This window comes from Gopherus evgoodei, chromosome 1 (assembly GCF_007399415.2).
Source record: "Gopherus evgoodei ecotype Sinaloan lineage chromosome 1, rGopEvg1_v1.p, whole genome shotgun sequence".
Classification (NCBI taxonomy): domain Eukaryota; kingdom Metazoa; phylum Chordata; order Testudines; family Testudinidae; genus Gopherus; species Gopherus evgoodei.
This window is the reverse complement of record NC_044322.1, coordinates 226,274,814-226,297,537: the sequence shown is the minus strand read 5'-3', so window position 1 is coordinate 226,297,537 and position 22,724 is coordinate 226,274,814. Positions and strand designations below refer to the sequence as shown.

Below are 22,724 nucleotides of genomic sequence, written 5' to 3'. Positions count from 1 at the left end.
ATGAACCAGGGAGTTGCAGAGCGGCTCACTAAGCACAACGAAACTTTTTCTAGACTAGCAATTAATGCATTGCCTACAAGTAACCCCAAGTGAACATAAACTAATTTTCTACATCTGGTCCTAGTTACAAAGTAATTGTGACAGAGGCATTAAGAACTGGTTTCTTGGCTTTTCTAGGTAGATACAGGAAGTGCAGTGCAGTCAGTTGGGAGCACAAGAGAACACAAGTGGGAGATGCCATCGAATCCTGTCCCCACATTGACAAGCGGGAAGTACATGAAGGCACAAAAGAGGTACCTGGAGCAAACTCTTTGCTGAGTGCTATGCTGATGAGATTGCTTTGAATGCAATGGCACCTCAGCCAGTGTAGCTTGGGAACTTGTGAGATAAGCATTTTTTAGAACTGGAGCTATCAGCAACAATTCACCATTTACAATTAAATACAGAGATTACATGTGACTATGATTGAAGCATTTTTTCTGGCATCAGAAAATGTCTACACAAAGTTTGATGTTTTGGAAAATTAAACAGCAAGATGATACCCACCAACAGAGAGACTTATGTGACATATAATGCAAAGACTGTGGCACAATGATGAAAGTCTGGTTGCTGGGGGCATCTAGATAGGACTCATGGGCTGCCAATGACCTTTAAAAACAGATCAGTACATGCAAAAAAGGAGACACCCAGTTTGCTTAACAGAGGGACAAATGAGCAATTAACTGTACATAATGAATGTGAAAGGAAAGATCCTGATAGCTGTACATAAAGAACATGAAATGGACAGGATGGTAGCTGCCCTATTTTTTAATATGCAGCAGATGTGCAGCCCATGTAACCTATAGGTCTCAATATGCAGTGTTCCAATGTGATCCAAGTTGAGGCTGGTGGATCAAGGAGGATTGCATGCTGGGACTTGTGATCTCCACTGACTGCAACCCAGAATTAAAGATGAGGGCTGCTACAGGACACATTATGGAGCCCGATGAGCAGTACTTTGGCTACTCTTGTTGCAATATTCTTCTCTCTTTGTGCCTTGGAAAATGTCTATAATCTTATTTTTGGTTAATCTCGTATTCAGATTAAATGATTATATAAAACAGACTGAACTGGTCATGATTTGACATATCTATGGTTATTATACCACATGCAACTGGAATCAGCCATTCAGACTGCTGCAGAAGAGGCTCTTATTTGCTGAGTAAAAAGTTAAACAAAACAAAGAAAAGCTTCAGACATCAGTTTATTCCTAAAATGCAGCAAACTATTCATAAAAGAAATTTAAAAAAAAATGTTTCTGATTGACTGACCTACAGAATCTAGTATTTAAGGCAATCAGGATGCTGCATATCAGGAATAGTCAATGGCATGCCTTTCTCAGCCAGTTTCTGTCAGGTCCAATGATCCATTCAATTTGACTTTTAGAACTGTTAGGAATCAAAGAAACAGTGATGGTCATAATACAAATATTACTTACTTAGAAGTGACCATAGGAGTTTTTCTCACATCCCTAATGATGGGGGATCTTTATTTGGTAAAAGGGTTGTCACAGGATAATGAGCAGCAGAACAATTAACAGGAACTGGGATCCATCAGCCTTGAAAGAGAATTATCCTGCAGAGTAAAAGGGTGGCTATAGAGGCATGGGGCTTGTTTCTATTCTTTGTTCATTGAACAGTGCTTACAGTTGCACAGGGACATCAGGCTTATACCCTCTCTTCTTTCTCTGAACTTTGCCTTAGACAGGAGAGTTACTCTGCGGGGTAAGAGACGGCACAGACTGTACCTGTTCTTCCTTCTCTAAACGAATCTTAATATACGCTGCATGAGCAGAGGGGTGTTGTGAGATCCAAGGTGCCTCGCCTAAAGCACTACTAATCTGATCCCCACTGCAGGAATTCCTAGTCACAGTGATGCTTAGCTGCTAAGGAGCAGGATTAGCTCTCTCACACCATCTCCGATCAAGATTCTCAATGCAGCATTAATACTGATAACAAAGACATCACACATTATCCTTGCCTTCCCCCAGGGCACATGCAGAGATCTCCCTTCCAAAAAGGGCCATGGTCTCTATCAGCTACTGTAAAGCCCCTAAATCTACTATTTGTTTCTTGTTAAGCCCACAGATATCTGGCCTCCAGTTCCCCTTCTGTCCCCAGGATACTTCTCATGATTCCACCCAGAACTCATCTACAAGGTGCAGGGATGGGAGCAAGTTCCACGTCCAAGTCTGCTGTCTCCATCATTCACATGCCAATTTGCTGTCAAAGCTGGAGAGTCCAATGGCAAAGGCCTGGAGGGCACACAGTGGGTAATTATAGTCCAGAGTGAACACGTCTTCTGCTACACGGCCAAACTGCATCACAATGTAGTCAGCTAGGGAGGCAGAGAGGGGGAGTCAGAGACCAACTAATTCATAAAGAGAGAAAAGTAAGAAGAGAAAGAGTGGAACAGTTCCAAATACACCTGACTGGAGAGACTATCCCATCTTCCCCTCCTTACCAGAGGGGCTCAGAATCTGCTTTTCTACAAGAACACTCCTGCTGACTTCTTTTACAGAGGAATCCCATACCTATGCTTTAGCTGGGACAGCAATCCCATATTACTCTCCTTTCCATCTTCAGCAGAAGGCCTGCATTCGCCTCTCCTCTGATGCAGCTATCTTGTCATGCCCTCCACCTCTAGAGTGAAGGGGAGGTCCCATATTACTCCAAATGTCCCAAGATCCTCTGGACTATACCCCCCATCCCGTTCTTGCCCATCCCATATCCCTTGTGCAGGAGCAGTGTTCCCATCTTTCCCCAGCCCTAATGGAACAATGCTCTTTTCCTCACTAAAGTGGCAGCCCCACATCCCCCACCCCACCCTGGCACAACCCTTAGCTCTTACGGTCATTCTCATGGACAATCTGGAAGTTCTTCACCGAGGCCTGAGTGACTCTCCCATGGAAATTCAAGACGTACGACTGAGTGTCATCATTCCACACTGGCGCCTTGTTGTGCAGCTCAATCAGGTTTTCCAGGTTTTTATTTTGCCATTTTGATAGCAAACTCTCATGTTCCTGCTCGAGAGAAAAATTATACTTGGGAGGGTCCACTTTTAGTCACTGCTTCTCTCAGGTTGTGTTTACTCTGCAACCATGAGTCCCCCAATCTAGTAAACAGTGAACTCAACCCTGCTGAAACAAGATCCTGCAGGTACCATGGAGATATTTCCATACTTTCCCAGTCCTGAAGTTCTCTCTCCTTCTGGGCCCACGCAATCCTAACCAGGAGACACAGTGAGAGCACCTTCTGCACCTGCTCTCAATGTACTGGCAGGAGTCTATTTCTGACTCCCTGGGAGCCTTTTCCTCTAGTACCAAACCTCCAATTTCTACCTTGTAACCTTCAAAGCAAAAAGAAATAACCAGGGTATCTTTAACTCCCTGATGCAAGAAGTTGGGATGTTGTAGTGGGAAATTCAAAGGCTGCAGTTCGCGACAAGTATGTCTGGATTCAAGTGCTTTCCCCCCATTCTACCCGGTTTAGGTATAGGTACACAAACACATGGAAATGTGAAGGGGGGTAAAATAGCATATTCACTACATCTGAGAAGAACAGTAAATTGGGAGGAACTGCAAACAGTAGTGAGGACAAAGTGGCAAGGACAAGTGACAAAATGAACTTCAACCTTAAAAAATAAAAGCTATTAAAATTGAGAAAAACTGTCCAAACTGAAGTTATTCCATGGAGGGAGATGCTTGGAAAGCAGTTGTTTGGGAAGGGTTGAGTGATAAATTTATTTATGGTAAAATTTTGAGTAGGATGTAGTGAGCTGTCTGTTGCTTCTTGGGTTTGTTTTTGAAACAGATTTACTAATTAATTGTATCTCTGATTTTATTTGTTTCTGCAAGGATGCCCATAGGACTTTGGGAATGGACATCAAGAAATTACATTTAGAAATGGCAGTGGGGCCATCATTTAGAGAACAGTCGCTGCTTATTCAGAGGCATCATGTCACAGACCATGTAGATGATGATGAATCTATATGGGCTAAATTGTGGCTGGTATTTGAGCCAAGCCACAGAGAACCACTCCTAAACCCTGTATCCCAGGTAAGGGCCCAGCCTTGACTGCAGTCCCTATGCTCTCCTGAGCACTGTGGGCCTCTTTTAGACTCATAGATTTTAAGGCCAATAAAATGGATAGGGAAAAGAGATAGGGCAATGCACTGGATCCCCCCATTGCCCTATCTAGTGCAGTGGGTCTCAAACTTCTTTACTGGCGACCCCTTTCACACAGCAAGCCTCTGAGTGCAACCCTTTTTAATATATTTAATACCACTGTAAATGAAGGAGGCAAGCAGGGTTTAGGGTGGAGATTGACAGCTCATGAACCCCCATGTAATAATCTTGTGACCCTCTGAGGGGTCCTGACCCCCAGTTTGAGAACCTCTGAACTAGGGGATGCATATGTCATTCTCCTAAGGGATGATGAATCAACTGTGATTTCCAAGAGCTCAATCAGGCATAGTAACCTCCTGAGACACAATGACTCCGATAGCTCACATTGGGGTGGTTGGCTCTATATCGTCCCCTAATAAGGGTTGTGCCTTGGCACATCTGGTCCTATATATTTCTCGTGAGAGCACATCTGGAATACTGTATTCAGTTCAGGGCATTTAATTACAAGAAAACTACTGACAAATTGGAAAGAGTTCCGCAAAGTGGAAAAAAAACCAGTCAGGGTTAGATAAATGGACTTATGCCCTCTCTTCCATTGATATGGTTGTTTCTCTCCATGCTTCACTCTTGACTGTCTTGCCTCTCTCTCATCACAACGTCTGCTCAGCCAGAACCCAGCCTTGGCTCACCCCCAAAATCCACTTCCTCTGCGCCTGCTCGGGCTTTTGCACTGTGGAGCGTGTCTGACAGAAATCCTGTGACCAGGATCGCTTCCTCCACTACAGATTTGTTCTCTCCTCCTTTCGTTCTGCCATCTTCCTAGAGAAATAACTCTCCTTCTCCAACTTAACTGAATCCGTTGCCTGCAATCCCAGCCTCCTTTTCACCAGCTCTGAGTCAAATCCCCTCCTCTTGCCCCCAGGATATGTCTAAGTCTTGCAGATTCTTTCTGCATAACATCTCTAACATATGGTCTTTCCTATCCATCCACACAGCTACAAGACTCGTTCAGGCTCTCATCATCTCGGGTGTCTATTGCTGCAACATCCTTCTCTTGGGCATAACAAATGCAGTCTTGCTCTGCTCATATCCATTCAGAATGCTGCATTTTCCTGGCCTCTTATTTTGACCATGTCATTCCTCTCTTTATATCCCTCCACTTCTCTATCACATCAAACATAAGAGTCTTACTTGGCTTCACTTTCAAGGCCCTTTATAGCCTATCCCCGCTCTATTTAGCTCTCATTCGCTATCTAAATGTCAACTCCCATCTCCACTTGGCCCATGATGTCAGCCTTCATCACCCACTTCTTAAAATTTTCCAACAGCACCTTCATGCTTTCTTCACGTTGCCCCTCATGCATGGGAGGCTCTCCCTGTAGAGACCTGAAAAGCAATCTGATTATCCTTGTTTAAATCCTTCCTTAAAACTCTCCTTTTCTATGATTCCTGAAAAAAAAATAAAAACTGGACAATGGCTAGGCTGCTGGTGTGCTGAGACCACTGCCCGTCATGCTGACCAATATTGCCTCATTGTTTTCTTGTGCTTCTTTCTCTGTCTGCATCCACCTGTCATCTCTTCATTTATACGTAGAATGTAAAGTCTTTAGGCCAGGGACTGTCTTTTTGTTCTGTGTTTGTACAGCACCTAGCACAATGGAGTCCAGTCATGACTACGGGCTCCTATGCACTACAGGCATAAAAAAAGAGCTAAATATGGTCCGCCTGGCTAAACGACAAGTAAGGAGAGAGGCAAAATGTAGAGAGTTGCACAAGGGCTACAAGCAAGAAGAAATACATTGAAATTAAGAAAATGACATTTTAAGCTGAATATCAAGAAAAGTTTACCAATCATGAGACCTATCAGATTAACCAGTCTCCCAAGGGCAATGGTGGAATCCTATTATGGGAGTAATTTAAAAGTGGCCTGGAAAAGCACAGTGTAGTGAAGAATCCCATGCTAATTTCCAGGGGATGGGCTAGTTGGGACCCAACAGGTCTTTTTCCTCTAATTTCTATGATTGCCAATAATTGACATTTGGATCTCTAAGACATTAAAACTTTCTTCCCTGCGCCACTGGAATCTGACCCAGTTCCAAACTTACATTGCGTGGTCTGATTGGAATCCGCTTGTGGTTCATGTTCATCCCTGGAATGATCACTGACATCTTCCTGGGGCCTTTGAATCCTAGGACATTGGTTTCCTAAAAGACAAGGAAATAAGTTCTTTTCAGCACTACCTCAGAGAAGATAATGAGATTGACCTTTAACACCCAGTCTACCCTGGAATCAGAAACATGCCAGCTACATCTGTATTTAAAACACTGTTGCAATCAGCATTGTTTCCTTGACTATTAGTGATACAATTCTTTTTCTCCTCCAAAACCACATTAACCACAGTATTATAGATAATCTTCCAAATATAACCTAAAGCATGGTTTTATTACACAATTTGGCTAGCGTCATTCTTGGACAATAAATGTGGCTCATACTGTTGAGAGGAAATGTGCTAGATCCCTGCTAGCAACAGAGGTATAAACACAATTATAGATAGCATAACTCTGACTACATCTGTACTTTGTCAACTCTCTGGGGACCTTATAGTCTAAATGGACAATCTCTTTAATTTTCCTTAGCTTCTGATTTATTTTTAAGGCTATATTTAGTAGTTTCTCCCAAACTGTGACCCTGTTGATAAGATAAAAGAAACCCCATGGGGGATTTGGAGTCAGCATATGGCTTAACTTTCATCCTGAAACAAACAAGTCTACTACAAAGTGCAGCAGGGAATTCCACATATCTTGGCTGCCCAACAGGTGGAGTAAGAGGAAGTTACTTACTTGTAACTGGAGGTTCTTCAAGATGTGTGGTCCCTATATGTATTCCAGTGTGGGTTATGCATGCGCACCATGCGCCTGGAGCCAGAGAATTTGAAAGTAGCTTCCATTGGTCTGTGTATGTGCCCCAGTTCGCCAAGATGATAAAGGGCAGGGAGGATCAACTGCCTCTTACAGTTCCTTCTCCACCGCGAATCAGATAAGATCCGAAGCAGAGAGGAAGAACAGTGGGTACTGGAATACACAGAAGTACCACACATCTCAAAGAACTTCCACTTACAGGTAAGTAACCGCCTCTTCTTCTTTGAGTGATGGTCCTTTGTATTTCACTGAGGGTGACAGACAAGTAGTACTTAAGCAAGAGGACGGTGCAAGGATGATGATGGCAAGGATGAGTGGCGAACAGCTATCCCAAATGAGGCCTCAGTAGTCAAGTCTTATATAAGGGAACAATGTCTTGCAAACTTGTGAACAGAGCTCCATGTGGCCACCTTGGTACATCCTGAAGAAATGCTACAGTCATGGCTTGGGCTCTCATGGAGTGCTCTGATACCCTCAAAGAAGGGGGGAGGTTTGAGAGCTTATAGAAGTGTAGACTGCGTCCCAAAATCCATTTGGAAATTCTCTGAATGGAGTCAGGTGGTGACTCCCTAGCGGATCAGATAGATTCCCAAGGTGGGCACTGGTGCCAGGGTCCCCAGTATGGCCAGTAGGTGAGGTCGACAGCTTAGGGCAGGGGTCCCTATGATATGAGGTACCAATGAGCCAGGTGAGGCATTGGTTGGTTCCAGGCTTTTGTGGGTCTCCTGGGGTGTGGCTCCTCTCATGGTTCCGAGTCTCTTGAGGAGGAAAGGGCAGACTCAGGTTCCAATGGTGATAACATCGGTGCTGATGGAGAGGTACAAGTTGTGTATGGTGGGGGTGATAAGCTCCATCCTACCAGCAAGTCTCTGGAAGGCAACATACACTCTCTGGAAATGGAGAGTCAGAATGGGGAAGGGGATTCAGGATCTGAGGGAGCGAAAATGTTATGTGGTGTGGCCACAGATCTGGACCTCCCTGGTTTAATAGGCACCTTTCTGTTTGGGCCACAAATACCAGTGATGAGTATGGTATCTGGTGGTGGTCTACATTCACCAGTGCCAGAAGGTCTCAGTGTCTTATGAAGAGCTGGGGATGATGGAACTGATGAAGCATGGTGTGCAGCTGGTGAAGCCCTATGTTTCATGGCTTTCCTTTTGTGTCTATGGAACTGGGGACGTATGACATCCTCCTGGGCTGAGTCAGTGGGTTTGCTCGTATGCACATCCAGTATCTTTGGAATGGACTTAGAGGGAGACTTAGCCCAATGCTTATGGTAGTGCTTCCTGATCTCCCGACTAGGCGTTTGTGGGGGTGGATCCTCCGGCACCAGAGTTGGACTTTACAGCAGGAGGCACACTTCTTGCTGATTCAAGATGATGTACAGGGGGGATTCCCCAGTCTGGATCTGACTGAGGCCTCATGGCCATTTCCATGAGGTACTTACTGAGGTGAAAAGCCTGTCCTTCTCAGGTGCAGCTTGGGAAAGACTGACAAATACTGCACCAATTTGCAATGTGAGCCTGTCCCAAGCAATAGAGGCAGTGTTGGGGGTCATCACTGATGGAGAAGGATTGCAGGCAGGAGGTGCAAAGTTTGAAGCCTGGAGTTCTGGGCACAGTCAGGTACCCAAATAGGGCATGAGGGAGAATGGAGGGGACCCCTGTAGCCTAATCTAATTCTAAAACTATTAAAACAATCAAAATTACTAAATCTATTAAAACTTCTAAAACTACAAATTATTTACAGCTAACACTACTGTTTTTCAGAAACGACATCAGAGCTGAAGACACTAAGTTTCTGACCTGGACCATGCAGCAATGAGAAGGAACCGAAGAGGCAGTCAATCTGCCCTGCGGTTGGGAGCATGAGATGAACTGAGGCACATGCGTGGACCAACAGACACTGCTTTCAAATTCTCTGACTCTGGGTGCATGGTGCACATGTGTAACCCACAGTGGAATACAACAGGGACCATTACTTGAAGAAGAAACAGACTTTCTTGGTCCTCTAGTCACTAGCTGTTTAATGCCTTCAACCTAAAAAAATCTATCTCAAAGGCTATTTTGATTTTATTCCAGCAAGGTGGCTTCTTAAGAGTTCCTAACACATATGATAAAAATCAGGTATAACATTACTATTAGTTATACAGCTTCCCCTAACATACTAGTGCATTTTACTGATATAGACTATAGGTCAGTGGTCCCCAAACTTTTTAACCTTTCACCCCCCTCACCCTTGCCCATGGTCCCTCCTTCCCCCCGGAGTTGGAGCCTGGATCGGGGCCACAGCTCGGGGGGGGGCGGGGGGGAGAGGGAGGACAGAAACGGGTAGGGGGCTGAGATTAGGGGCAGGAGCAGAAGCGGAGCCTCAGCTGGGGGTGAAGACTAGCAGCTGGATCCCCGGGCCGGCAGCCGCAGCTCAAAGTGGAGCCCAGGGTGCGGGGCCGGCAGCCAGAACCCTGAACACAGGGCCGGCAGCTGGGGCCAGGAGCAGACCTGGGTGGTGCTCCCTCGGAGCTGTGTCCCACAAACATTCATTCCCCCCCCCCCCCCCCGAGGGGCACGCTCCACAGCTTGGGGACCTCTGCTGTAGGTCCTTGGAGCTGGAACCTGTCTTATTCCATCTCAGGTCTTTCTGAGAAGAGACCTGAGAAATAGGATAATGATTTTACATGTATATAGCAAACATTTTACAAACTTGAATAGATAATTGTACATACATAGAAATCACTTCATCACTATTAACACACAGCCACCTTTTAGGTGATACATTATACTTGTTTTAACAGCTCACAGAAACACTACTCAATATTTTAGGATGGGAAATGAAGAATACTGTATCCAATGGAAACTCCAGGGGGCACTAGTATTGCCAGAGTAGAAACTGGACAGAACTGGAGTTAACACACCTGGTCTCTTGTTAATGTGCCACCGAGATCTTGATGAACCACAGGCAATCAAGACCTTGTTTTTATGGCCCAGTCCCCACTGAGGGAGTGGGGGGCGGGAATTGGTGTAAGTTATGGAAAAACGTCAGGGGTTCTCAAACTGGGGGTCGGGACCCCTCAGGGGGTCGCGAGGTTATTACATGGGGGGTCATGAGCTGTCAGCCTCCACCCCAAACCCCACTTTACCTCCAGTATTTATAATGGTGTTAAATATATAAAAAAGTGTTTTTAATGTATAAGGGGGGTTGCACTCAGGGGCTTGCTGTGTGAAAGGAGTCACCAGTACAAAATTCTGAGAACCCCAGAGCTGCGTGAATAATGTAGCTGAAGTCGACGTACTTAGACCTACTCACTGAGGTGTCTTCATTGCGGTGAGTCGACTGCCACTGCTCCCCCATCGACTCTGCCTGTGCCTCTCGTGGCAGTGGAGTACAGGAGTCAACAGGAGAGCGCTCGGGGATTGATTTATCGCATCTAGACCAGATGTGATAAATTGACCCCCACTGGATCGATTATTGCCCGCCGATCTGGCGAGTAGTGTAGACATATCCTATGACTCATCTGAAAGACCTTCAGCATCCAATACCCATTATAGTTATCCTGTTGTACTGCTTCAGTACTGATGCAGAATTAAGAAAGCTTGCTGCGGAATGACTAACATCCTGAAGCACCCAGAGTTTTCCCTGCAGGCCTCCAATCCAAATACTGACCCAGCTTGGCCTGAAAGTTCTGATAAGACCACAGCCAAAGTGGCTGTAACTGCAGGATGCCTCCCATCCCCAGCACCTGGGTTTAAGTGATTCAGGAGCTTGGGGAAAAAAAAATAAAAGGAACTTACGTAACAAATGGCTGCAAGCTCCTGTCGGGTATGGGCCTTTTCTATGAGCCCTTGTGCCTTGCCTGGGCTAACTCCATGATCATAGACAGTAAATTTTGTTCCCATAAGGTTGGACCTAGAATCAGGAAACAGAGAGTTAGTGAGATGTTCTATGTGAGACTGTGTGACATAATTAGATCGTGTCAGCCTCTCCTGACATTTCCATCTGGGGTTTCCCATCAGCAGTGCAACAAACAGCTCTAAAGAAAGCATCCATTACACTGAGCCCATAAACTGACCTGGAAAAACATCAAGCCAGGACTCCTCACATAAATGGCCACAGTCGACTCTCTGAAAGAGATACTGGTCCCAAAGGGACAGCCAGGGATGAACCAAGAGAGGGTGAGGTCACACTCCCCATGGAGTTGGACTAGATTGCTGCTCTTGGTTCTGACTCAGCAAGACAGGAACTCCAACCTCTCTTGCAATACATGAAAACAGAGACTGTGTACCTGTCGATGGTTTTTATCTGCGGCTCTCACCTGAGTTTTCCAATGAAACTTTCCCCTTCCCGGGATAAATCTGTTGGGTCAATTGAAATGAGATAATTGGATGTTTTGCTCTTTTTCCGTTTTCTCCCTGCAAGAAGGAATGTCTGGAAACACAAAACTTTGGTCATGACAGGAAGTTCTGGAAGAGCCCAGAGGCACAGCACTACTTTCGACCTCCATCCCACTGTCCCTATCACCATTCCCCTGCCCATTAATTCCCACCCACTTTGGCAGACCCCTTCTTGCTAGTCCGATGCCACTTCCATGCCACTGACCTTTCTCTTCAGCCCACGAGCAAACAGCCCCAAATCTCAGCTCTCTTTGGCCCACCTAATGGCTCAGGTTTTAAGCACCTTTCCTTCCTAATTTTTACCAGCTACTCATCCCTCTGATTTTCTTTTTCTCCTGCTTTAGCTCACTTTCTTTATACTACTGCTTCCACACCTCCCAATTGCTGCCTTCAGACCCTGCCCAGATAGCGATGTGCACCCCTCCCACTTTTCACAAGCTTTCTCCTTTCAGCTCCAGGTTCCTTTCCCATTTAAGCACTGCTCCACAACACACCCAAAGGTTTTGTACTAGAAGTTCAGTAGCCCAGGGCAGGGCCGGGTCTAGGCACCAGCATTCCAAAAATATGCTTGGGGCAGCACTTCACAAGGGGCGGCATTCCGGCTCTTTGGGGGCGCTCCTTGGGCGGCACTCTGGGGGGTTTTCTGTGCTTCAGTGGCGGCACTCTGGCTTTTTTTTTTTTTTTTTGGCTTGGGGCGGCAAAAAACCTGGAGCCGGCCCTGGCCCAGGGCTGGAGACGGTGTGCTAGTCCCAATACCTTTCTGTTATCATCCCTTTCCAGGTGCATATAGTAGGTGGGGAAGAGGCCTCGGTCCATTCCTTTCTTATCTCTAGTGATTCGACACTTCACTGTAATGCCACGCGGAGCAGGGCGTAATGCAAACTCCTCCAAGTTCTCCACTTCTCCCAGCTGTGCATCTGCCTCTGGGGATGCAGTGCAGGAAGCACCTGTATCCTGTGGGAAGACCTATCCCATTAGCAAAGTGAAATCAAGGTCAGAGGCCCTAGTAACCCAAGAGAAGAATGGCCTGTTGGGTAGGAGGCCCCCATATGACAAGAGGAAAATGCTCTGTTGAGGAAGGAAGGGATGCTGGATCAGAGATTTCTGTGTTTCAAATGCTCCACTGAGAAGAAGAAATCAGGACAGAAGTGTCTCCTACCCTGGGAGAAGAATATCCCTTTAAGGAAGGAGAAGCTGGGCTGGAGTCCCCAGTAACTAGAGGGTAGAATGGCTTGCTAGGGAGGGGATGCAGGGTGAAAAGCTGTTATATTCAAAGGGAGGAATGTCCCTTTTAGTGTAGTATTTATCACTAAGCAAAGCTTGAAATGTATTGTAAAAAAAGACAGTATGAGGAATAGCACTTTCTGGTCAGTCTAGATCCTGGAGTGGGACAGGCTGCGGAAAACCCCGGTATGATGGTACGGCTAAAAACCATCAGTGTGTCTATGCTTGCTCAGACTGTATCTAGAGTGGAATTAACTCTCCCCATAGCAGGAGTGAGCACTAGAGGAACAGTGACAACAGTCAAGATGCAGAATATCAACAAAGGGACACAGATGGTGGTGGAAGCTAGTGGAGGACTGGATATGAGGTACGGAAGCCAACACCCTGGCTTCCCTCTGGATTCAGGTCTGAGCATATTGGCTACAGACTAGGGAATGGAACTAGCATGTTTTAACACTGAGGTACTGTAGCTGGGGGTCAGCTTCTCTAATGGTCAGAGCTTGGGGCCAGCCAGCCCTGTTCATTAATCAGGTGCAGCTGAGGAGGGGAATCACGTGTTCCCTACAACCAGGCTGTCAGTAAGGAAGGAGAAGTAGGGGAGCAGGAACATCAAGGAGTTCCCTGGAAGAAGCTGTCAGAGTCCCCTAAGAGGGGAGACTGAGGTAATCTGCTGGGGGAGGGGGAAGGGGCACAAGGGGGAAAGTCCTGGGAGACAGTGCTCAGCCAAAAGAGCAAGAAAGAATCCTGCAGTAAGTCCTGAAGCAGAAGTGACAGAGAGGCAAAAGAGGAAAAGTCCCTTAGGTGGACTAAGGACTCTCTGTTAAGTTTTTTTTGCTTATGTCTGGAAACTAAAACTGTGCCTGGAAGGAGACTTGGGAGTGTCTTGTGAGTCCTTTGTGGGCTGGACGCACGCCAGCACCTTACAGATGGGCACTAGAAAGCATGGCTCTGATTCTCATTGAGAACAGTGTTTTCATGACACTTACTGTACCAGATTTCTGGCTGGTTGCAGAACTAGGCCTCTCAGATTCAGAATATGGTGAATGAGATCTTGACCTCTTTCCAGCTTCCTCCTCCTCTTCGGTGTCCTCATCGAAATTCAAACTGCCTGAGATCCCTGTCAGAATGCAGGACTAGGTAACTTCTAATGGAAGGTGTCACAAATACATGGCATCACCAATTCACATGTCCCTCAGTTACATTCCCTGCTCCTATCCTCACTTTAACCCGCAACATACCTGCAATGACTATTTCCATGGAAAAGTAATATTAGGGTAATAATGATTCCCTTTTAACTGTCTTTAATGCAATAAAGATTAAATGTTCAAATAGGGCAACCTAAAACTAAGCACCTAAATCTGTATTTCCACATCTCTGAAAATCAGACCATTTATTTAGGTACCAAAATAGGAACTCAGTAGCCTAATTTCAGGCACTTATGTTATATAAATTTATTTTTACGTATTTCTCTGATGCTCCTTGTTGTAGTTTGTGAGACTGAGTATCTCACAAACATTATGTTATTATGAATTAATTCTTATGTTCCTAGTGTGAGTTTTCCTCTTGTGGGATATTGCTTTCTGAGCCTTGAAATCCATATTACTAGTGACACTTTAGTGAAATGAATAAGAAGCTGTCTGGCTTTTATTAATACATACACATGATATACTATACTGCTTAGTTTATACTTTCATTCAGTTAACTATGCCCACGTGTAACAGAAGCTGCTCGCACAATTTTCATTTGGATAGAACTCTTGTAAATGGATTTCCTGATTAATATGGTATTCTGAAAAGACCTCAGGAAGGAAACAAGGATTGGGATGTAGTGTGACCATATCTATAAAGAAGGCAGTGAATGGTGTGTCTACTATGAGCACACTGAGTTCTCCTATCAGAGGGATAGCTGTGTTAGGGTATGTCTACACTACGGGATTATTCCGATTTTACATAAACCGGTTTTGTAAAACAGACTGTATAAAGTCGAGTGCATGCAGCCACACTAAGCACATTAATTCGGTGGTGTGCGTCCATGTACCGAGGCTAGCATCGATTTCTGGAGCGTCGCACTGTGGGTAGCTATCCCGTTGCTATCCCATAGTTCCTGCAGTCTCCCCCGCCCACTGGAATTCTGGGTTGAGATCCCAATGCAAAAACAGTGTCGCAGGGGATTCTGGGCAAATGTCGTGACTCAATCCTTCCTCCGTGAAAGCAACGGCAGACTATAATATTGCGCCCTTTTTCCCTGGATTGCCCTGGCAGACGCCATAACATGGCAATCATGGAGCCAGTTTTGCCTTTTGTCACTGTCACCGTATGTGTACTGGATGCTAACAGACGCAGTACTGCAGTGCTACACAGCAGCATTAATTTGCCTTTGCAAGGTAGCAGAGATGGTTACCATCCCTATTGCACCTTCTGCCATGCCATTGTAAATTGGCGATGAGATGACGGTTATCAGTCATTCTGTACTGTCTGCTGCTGTCATGGGTGCTCCTGGCTGGCCTCGCTGAGGTCGGCCGGGGGCGCAGGGACAAAAATGAGAATGACTCCCCGAGTCATTCTCTTCTTTATGTTTTGTCTAAAAATAGAGTCAGTCCTGCCTAAAATATGGGTCAAGTGTATTAGAGAACCAGAGAGCACAGCTGCTCTGTGTCAGAGCCCCAGAGATCCCGCAGAAATGATGAGCTGCATGCCATTCTAGGGGATGCCCCTGCAACAACCCCACCCGTTGCTTCCCTCCTCACCCAACCCTCCTGGGCTACCGTGGCAGTGTCCCCCCATTTGTGTGATGAAGTAATAAAGAATGCAGGAATAAGAAACACTGACTTTTTAGTGAGATAAAATGAGGGGTAGGAAGCCTCCAGCTGCTATGATAGTCCAGGCAGGACATGAAAGGGTGGCAGCGGAGAGGAGCCCAGTCTCCCGCTACTATGATAGTCCAGGCAGTACAGAATCTTTTCTTTAGACATGAAAGGTGTGAGGCTGATGGAGCTCAGCCTCCAGTTGCTATGATGAAGACAGTTACCAGTCGTACTGTACCATATGCCAGGAATGACCGGGAGTCATTCCCATTTTTACCCAGGCGCCCCCGGCCAACCTCGCCGAGGCCAGCCAGGAGCACTCACGGGCTGCTGCTGATGATGGATAGCAGTCATATTCAGGGCCGGAGCTTCCATTTAGGTGACCTAGGCAGTCGCCTAGGGTGCCAGGATTTGGGAGGGCGGCAGACGCTTTGGTAGACCTCCCGCAGGCGTGCCTGCGGAGGGTCCGCTGGTCCCGCGGCTCCAGTGGAGCATCCGCAGGCATGCCTGCGGCAGGTCCACTGGAGCAGTGGGACCGGCGGACTGTCCACAGGAACACCTGCGGGAGGTCCACCGGAGCCGCGGGACCAGCGGACAGTCTGCAGGAACGCCTGCGGGAGGTCCACCAGAGCCACAGGACCGGCAACCCGGCCCTGCGCCTAGGGCGCCAAAACCCCTGGCGCCGCTCCTGATCATATTGTACCGTCTGCCACCAGGAAGGGGATGCTGGTGTTCAGCGCTGCAGCACCCCATCTACCAGCAGCATGCAGTAGACATAGGGTGACATTGAAAAAAGGCGAGAAACGTTTTTTCCCCTTTTCTTTCGGAGGAGGGGGGTGGAAGGGTGTAAGTTGACACCATATACCCTGAAACACCCGGGAAAATGTTTTTGACCCTTCAGGCATTGGGAGCTCAGCCACGAATGCAAACCCTTTTCGGAGACTGCAGGGACTGTGGGATAGATGGAGTCATCAGTACCCCCTCCCTCCTTCCATGAGCGTCCATTTGATTCTTTGGCTTTCCGTTACGCTTGTCACACAGCACTGTGCTGTGGCCTCTGTCTATCATAGCCTGGAGATTTATTCAAATGCTTTGTCATTTCCTCTTCCGTAACGGAGCTGTGATAGAACAGATTTGTCTCCCCATACAGTGATCAGATCCAGTATCTCCCGTACGGTCCATGCTGGAGCTCTTTTTAGATTTGGGACTGCATCGCCACCCGTGCTTATCAGAGCTCCATGCAGGGCAAACAGGAAATGAAATTCAAAAGTTCGTGGGGCTTTTCCTGTCAACCTGGCCAGTGCATCCGAGTTCAAATTGCTTTCCAGAGCGGTCACAATGGTGCACTGTGGGATACCACCCAGAGGCCAATACCGTTGGTTTGCGGCCACACTAACCCTAATTCGACAGGGCAATACCGATTTCAGCGCTACTCCTCTCGTCGGGGAGGAGTACAGAAATTGGTTTAAAGAGCCCTTTATATCGATATAAAGGGCCTCGTTGTGTGGACGGGTGCAGGGTTAAATCGGTTTAACGCTGCTAAATTCAGTTTAAACGTATAGTGTAGACCAGGCCTTAGTCTGGATCTGTAAAAGCCAACAAAGAGTCCTGTGGCACCTTACAGACTAACAGATGTATTGGAGCATAAGCTTTCATGGGTGAATACCCACTTAGTCAGACATGTGTAATGGAAATTTCCAGAGGCAGGTATAAATATGCAGGCCAGAATCAGTCTGGAGATAATGAGGTTAGTTCAATCAGGGAGGATGAGGCCCTCTGCTAGCAGCTGAGGTGTGAACATCAAGGGAGGAGAAACTGCTTTTGTAGTTGGCTAGCTATTCACAATCTTTGTTTAATCCTGAGCTGATAGTGTCAAATTTGTAAATGAACTGAACCTCATTAGTTTCTCTTTGAAGTCTGTCCTTAAGTTTTTTTTGCTGTAGGATGGCTACCTTAAAATCTGCTATTGTGTGGCCAGAAAGGTTGAAGTGTTCTCCTGCAGGTTTTTGTACATTGCCATTCCTAATATCTGAGTTCTCCTATTCATCTATCCCAAGTGATAGAGATGGAGAAGAGAACAGAGAGGCAGTGAGAAAATTAAGGTCCCATGGAGAAGTAGGGTTCTGTATGGGAGGGAAACAAGTTGTATAAGCCTTTAAGTAATCCAGCCATGGTAGGATGGGCAAAAACTGAGACCTATTTCTTATACCCATTGAGGGCTTCTAAGTGCCTTAGAGGTTGCTGAGTGACCCCTGAGAAGCCAGTCATCCAACTGTGGGAATATTGTGATACCCCACTGACATACGTGGGCCACTATTGCTGAATGGACCTTTGTAAAGACATTCAGGGACTCTTACAAAACATAGGAAACACTTGTGGGAGGAGTAGATACCTATATGAAAACAGGTGTTCTGGACATCAAGTGCAATGAGCCAGTCTCTCAGATCTAGGGATGTAATTATGGTGGCTAGCGTCACTATCCTGAAGCATTATGAAATGACATAGGTATTCAAATGTCTGAGATCAAGGATCAGTCTCCACCCTCTACGCCTTCTGGGGACTATGAAATAGCTGGACTAGAACCCTCTTCTGACAAACTCGGAAGAAAGTGACTTGATTGCTCCAAGAGCAGGAAAGATTGGACCTCATGCTTTAAGAGTGCCTCATGAGAGAGGTACCTGAAAAGAAACAGCGAAGGGAGGTGGGTGGTGGTGGTGCTGCAATATTCCATGTCATTCACCTCTAATATCCACTTTTCTGAGGTGATGTGCTTCCAGGCAGGTAGGAAGTGGAATATTCAATCACTGAAAGTGGGTGGAATGGTAGAATTGTACAGCAGAGGATCTGCGGAAATAGGATGCTCTTGACCAATCTGTCAAAAATTTCTCTTAGTAGGGAGTGCAGATTGGGTAGTTGTAGGGGGTGGGGGAGTGGTCCTCTTTTGTGAGGTTTGGATCTCCTCCTCAAAGGCTCCGAAGGTCTAAGAAAGTTTGGTGTGGGTGCTACTTGAACGGTCTGGAACGCTGTGCAGCTTGAGACCTGCTCAAGTGTCTTTTTGTTGCAGGCATATAAATTCCCAGTGACCATAGCATTGCCCTTGAATCTTTAAGGGTGTAGAGTGAGGAGTCTCTGTCTGTGCTGAAGAGCTTGAGCCCTTCAGAAAGAAAATCTTCAGTGGTATTCTGCACCTCTTTCAGGAGTCCAGAAGGCTGAAGCCAAGATGCTCTTTGCATATCCACAGTAGTAGCCAGGGATCTAGAAGCTGTGTCAGTGGCATCGAGAGTGGCCTGCAAGGAGGCTTTCATGATTAACTGACCCTCAGAGATGAAGGACTGAAATTGGTCTTTTTAGTCTCATGGCAGGCATTCAATAAAGTGTGGTGAACTTGGAATAACTGTTAAATAATATTTCACCATCAAGACCTGGTAGTTTGCAACTCAAAATAGAAGAGCTGCTGATGAATAGCTCTTTCTGCCAGAAGGTCTATTTGTTTGGCCTCTTTGTCCAAAGGAAAGGGTCTGTAGTGAGCTTGATGGTATCCTTCATTAGCCATGTCCACCACCAGGGAATTAGGGGTGGGATGGGAGAAGTACTCCATTCCTTTACCTGTAATAAAACATATTTTATCTCCCTGCTTGGGTGGAATAGTGGCAGGTGTTTGCCATAAAGTACATGAAGTCAATAACAGTGCCTCATTAATTGGTAGGGCAATTTTTCCCTGAGGGGATGATATTTAAAATGTCCATCGGGGAATGTTGAGACTCCTGGGCCTCTTCTAGCAGGATCTGGAGGGATTCCATCAGGTGTTTCATCAGCTCCTGGAAAGCCCTAAAGTCATCAGTGGAGGAGGACAATGGTGGCATGACAATCTCATCCGGGGAGGAGGAGGAGGACTTGGCAGATAAGGGTGAGCTTTCCTCCATCTGTGGCTATTGCTCCTCTTGTACCGAGGGGACATATGGCATCGAAGGACGGTCTGTCAGTGCCTGTGAATGATGTGGTACTGGTGGGTGTTGGGGTTTCTTTCTAGCAGGTACCCTCTAAAACTGTTCCACAAAAGGCCCCAGGGGTTCCAGTAAGCCCACTCAGGAGGGGGATGGGGGGTCACCAAGGGTATTCATATCCCAAAGGTCTAGGGTATCTGGTGGGCTCCACAAGGTCCTCTTCAGTAAATGGACTCAAGAAGGGTGTGACAGTTTCAAGGCAGAGACCTGTACAGAGACCTCAGAGTCAGAAATATCATCTCCTGAGCTAAAAGGGGGGGGGAGGCTGAGGCATTGGTGCTGGTACCAAGTGTTGGAAATCAAGTTGCAGCTGTCAGTGCAGTACCCAAGAAAGAGATATCTAGTAGAGCTCCTTAATAAGGGAGACCCTGGTTTATCCAAAATGAGAAGATCTTCCAGGGAAAAGAATCTCGATGGTGGTCGAGAGCTATGATAGCCAATGGTGCTGGAGCTGGAATGTGGAGTGCTGCCAAGGAGGAATTGGTACATGCAGTACTGGCAAAGTTGACAGAGCAGTTTCTTTAACATTGGATGGTACCATAGTGCAGGTAGAAGCCCTGTGTATATCAAGGTGCTGAGAGGTACTGGATGGTACTGACATAGGGACCACTCCGGGCATGGAAGACTTTTCTGCAGATGACGTCTTATGTGGTACTGCAGTGGGGCAGTTGCACCACTTTGGCAGACAAAGGGTTAATAGCAGCAGTTGGAGCGGCTCCGCAGAACCTGGCCAATCTCAGAAGGTTTAGAAGCAGCCAATCAGGGCCAGGCTGGGCCCTATATAAAGGCTGAAAAGCAGAAGAGACAGGAGTCTCTTCCTGACAAGCAAGGGAGGAGGACTGGCTCCCAGGGCTAGCACCTTAGATAGAGCAGCGCTGGGCAGGCTCAGCGGAGCACAGGGAAAGCTCCAACCTGATATCTGCCAGGCTGCATCCCCTGCTAAAAAAGGGCCGAGAAGGTGCAAGAGCCAAAGGGAAGTGGCCCAGGGAGCGTAAGCAGTAGAGGGAAGAGGAGGAGGGCAGGACATGGCTGCTGCCAGAGCAAGGGGGTTAGACTTTGGAGCTGCAGTTGGTCACGAGGGCAGGTGCAGACTGAGGACTGTGGATACCCCCAGAAGGGGAGAGAACTGAGTGGGGCACACCCGGAGGGCTGTGTCCAGAAGAGAATACCGCAAGCCAGAGAACAAAACAGGTCCAAGACAGCACTGCAGAGCAGAACAATGGATGAGACACCAAGCTGAGGGTGCTTCACAGCTGGACAGAGCTAATTCCTGGAGCAACCAGCAGGAGATGCCACAGTGGTGAGTGTGCAACTCATTACAGGTACCAATGCTTTCGTACTGATTTCAGTCTGAGACTTCAAGTGAAATTGGTACTAGGGTGTCGGTACCATATAAGAAAAGGGGTAACCCACCCCTCAGGGGACTCAAAGTCTCCCAGGACTGAGATTTGAGGTGACCTACCACTCTTCTTTGTTTCCCTGGTAAGAGAAAGAGTCTTCTTTTCTTAGAAGTCGCTGTCTCTGGGGTGCTGCCAAGGTTCCAGCACTCACCTGAGATGCTGAGGCCGATGTGCAAGGGGGGAAGCAGACCCCTCAGAAGCTAAGGAGTGTTCTATTAAGCAAGGTTCAACATAGCCTCTCTGTCTTTTCTACACCTGCCTTTAAACCCTGAGCAGACCTTGCCCTTGACGGGAAGTGAGTCTCTCCGAGACACCAGAGACAACTAAAATTCCTGTTGCATGGGCAGGGCTTAAACCACAGTGTCTTTGGCATAATCTGGTGCTAATGCACTAAACCAGAAGCCCTGAAGGGGCAAGGAAGAGATATCCCCTCTGAAACCATTTGTTCTGAAATTAAATAAAAATAACAAAACAATAAACTAAGTAAATAACTAAATGAAAAAAAAATTCACAGTAAGTGAAAAAGGTGGGAAGCTGTAGAACAGCAGACATTAAGGCTATGTCTACACTACCACTGGATCAACACTCCAGCAATTGATGCACTGGGAGTTGATTTAACAGGTCTAATTAAGACCTGCCAAACTGACCACAGATCACTCTCAGGTTGACCCTGATAGTCCACCCTGAACGAGAAGAGCAGGAGCAGCTCTAGACATTTCGCCGCCCCAAGCACGGCGGCATGCCGTGGTGGGCGCTCTGCCGGTCACCGGTCCCGCGGCTCCAGTGGACCTCCCGCAGATGTGCCCGAGGAGGGTCCGCTGGTCCTGCGGCTCCACCGAAGCCGCGGGACCAGCGGACCCTCCGCAGGCAAGCCTGCGGGAGGTCCACCGAAGCCGCGGGACCAGCGGACCCTCCGCAGGCATGCCGCCAAAGGCAACCTGCCTGCTACCCTCCCGGCGACCGGCAGAGCACCCCCTGCGGCATGCCACCCCAAGAACGTGCTGGCATGCTGTGGCCTGGAGCCGCCCCTGGAGAAGAGTAAGGTAAGTAGACGGGAGACACTCTCCCATCGACCCAGTGCGGCGCAGATACTGAAGTAAGCCAACCTAAGCTATGTCAACTCCAGCTACGTTATTCAAGTAGCTAGAGTTGTGTAATTTAGGTAGACTTACTATGGTAGTGTAGACATTGCCCAGGCTTTGCTCTGTCTCAAGCCACAGATGGGTTGAGAGATAAATGAGTGGCAGTGGGTCCGCACCTCCCTACATGACCTCATATGGGAGCATGAGGAGTTGTTCCGTGTAGGCTCAGGACTGCAGATGCTGCTTTACGGTCTCCGGTCAATAGTGCACAGCACCCACAGGGCATATACTTGAACAAGAACTGAGAAGGAACTTCAGTGAGCTTCCTGGATTTATAGTTGGAGTCACACCACTTTATTATGATCCTATCTGATTTCTTGTGGTAAGCAGGGTTAGGAGTGGGAAAGCACATTAAACGCTGTAGTACATGGTTTTGTTGATCCTGTAAATTGCATTCTTCCCTACGAATCAATATTAAACCAATGTCCCAGTATGGTATTGCACATACAGGGCATTGCTGGAGGTGCTGTGTTTTGGAGGAGATATAAAACTAAGTTCTGGACCACTTGTCAATAAACATCCCAAGCCATATTTTGAAAGAGGAAAGGCGTTAACCCTGGTGTTCTGGCCAAATTCTAATCTGTGTACTTACATTCTGCCTCCCTAAATTTCCCATGTAATTTCAATCAGTTATTCTTTTGCACTTCCTGTCCTAACTCTTGTGTAATGTTGCTGTTCAT

At 46.9% G+C, this 22,724-nt stretch overlaps 1 protein-coding gene across 3 annotated transcripts in view; it reads right to left on the bottom strand.

The window, feature by feature from the left end:
* Nucleotides 1-289: 289 nt before the first annotated feature.
* Nucleotides 290-22,724, bottom strand: part of TULP3 (TUB like protein 3) — a 93,952-nt gene continuing 71,517 nt past the window's right edge. For 2 of the 3 annotated variants that reach the window (XM_030538395.1, XM_030538413.1), the window contains 7 exons: nucleotides 13,682-13,812; nucleotides 12,228-12,425; nucleotides 11,393-11,505; nucleotides 10,872-10,986; nucleotides 6,271-6,369; nucleotides 2,890-3,061; nucleotides 290-2,376 (listed from right to left, as the gene is read on the bottom strand). In XM_030538395.1, the coding sequence (XP_030394255.1) occupies nucleotides 2,243-2,376; nucleotides 2,890-3,061; nucleotides 6,271-6,369; nucleotides 10,872-10,986; nucleotides 11,393-11,505; nucleotides 12,228-12,425; nucleotides 13,682-13,812 (962 nt within the window). In that variant the 3' untranslated portion in view covers nucleotides 290-2,242. The remainder of the gene's footprint in view (nucleotides 2,377-2,889; nucleotides 3,062-6,270; nucleotides 6,370-10,871; nucleotides 10,987-11,392; nucleotides 11,506-12,227; nucleotides 12,426-13,681; nucleotides 13,813-22,724) is intronic. The other variant, XM_030538405.1, reaches the window with a different exon arrangement.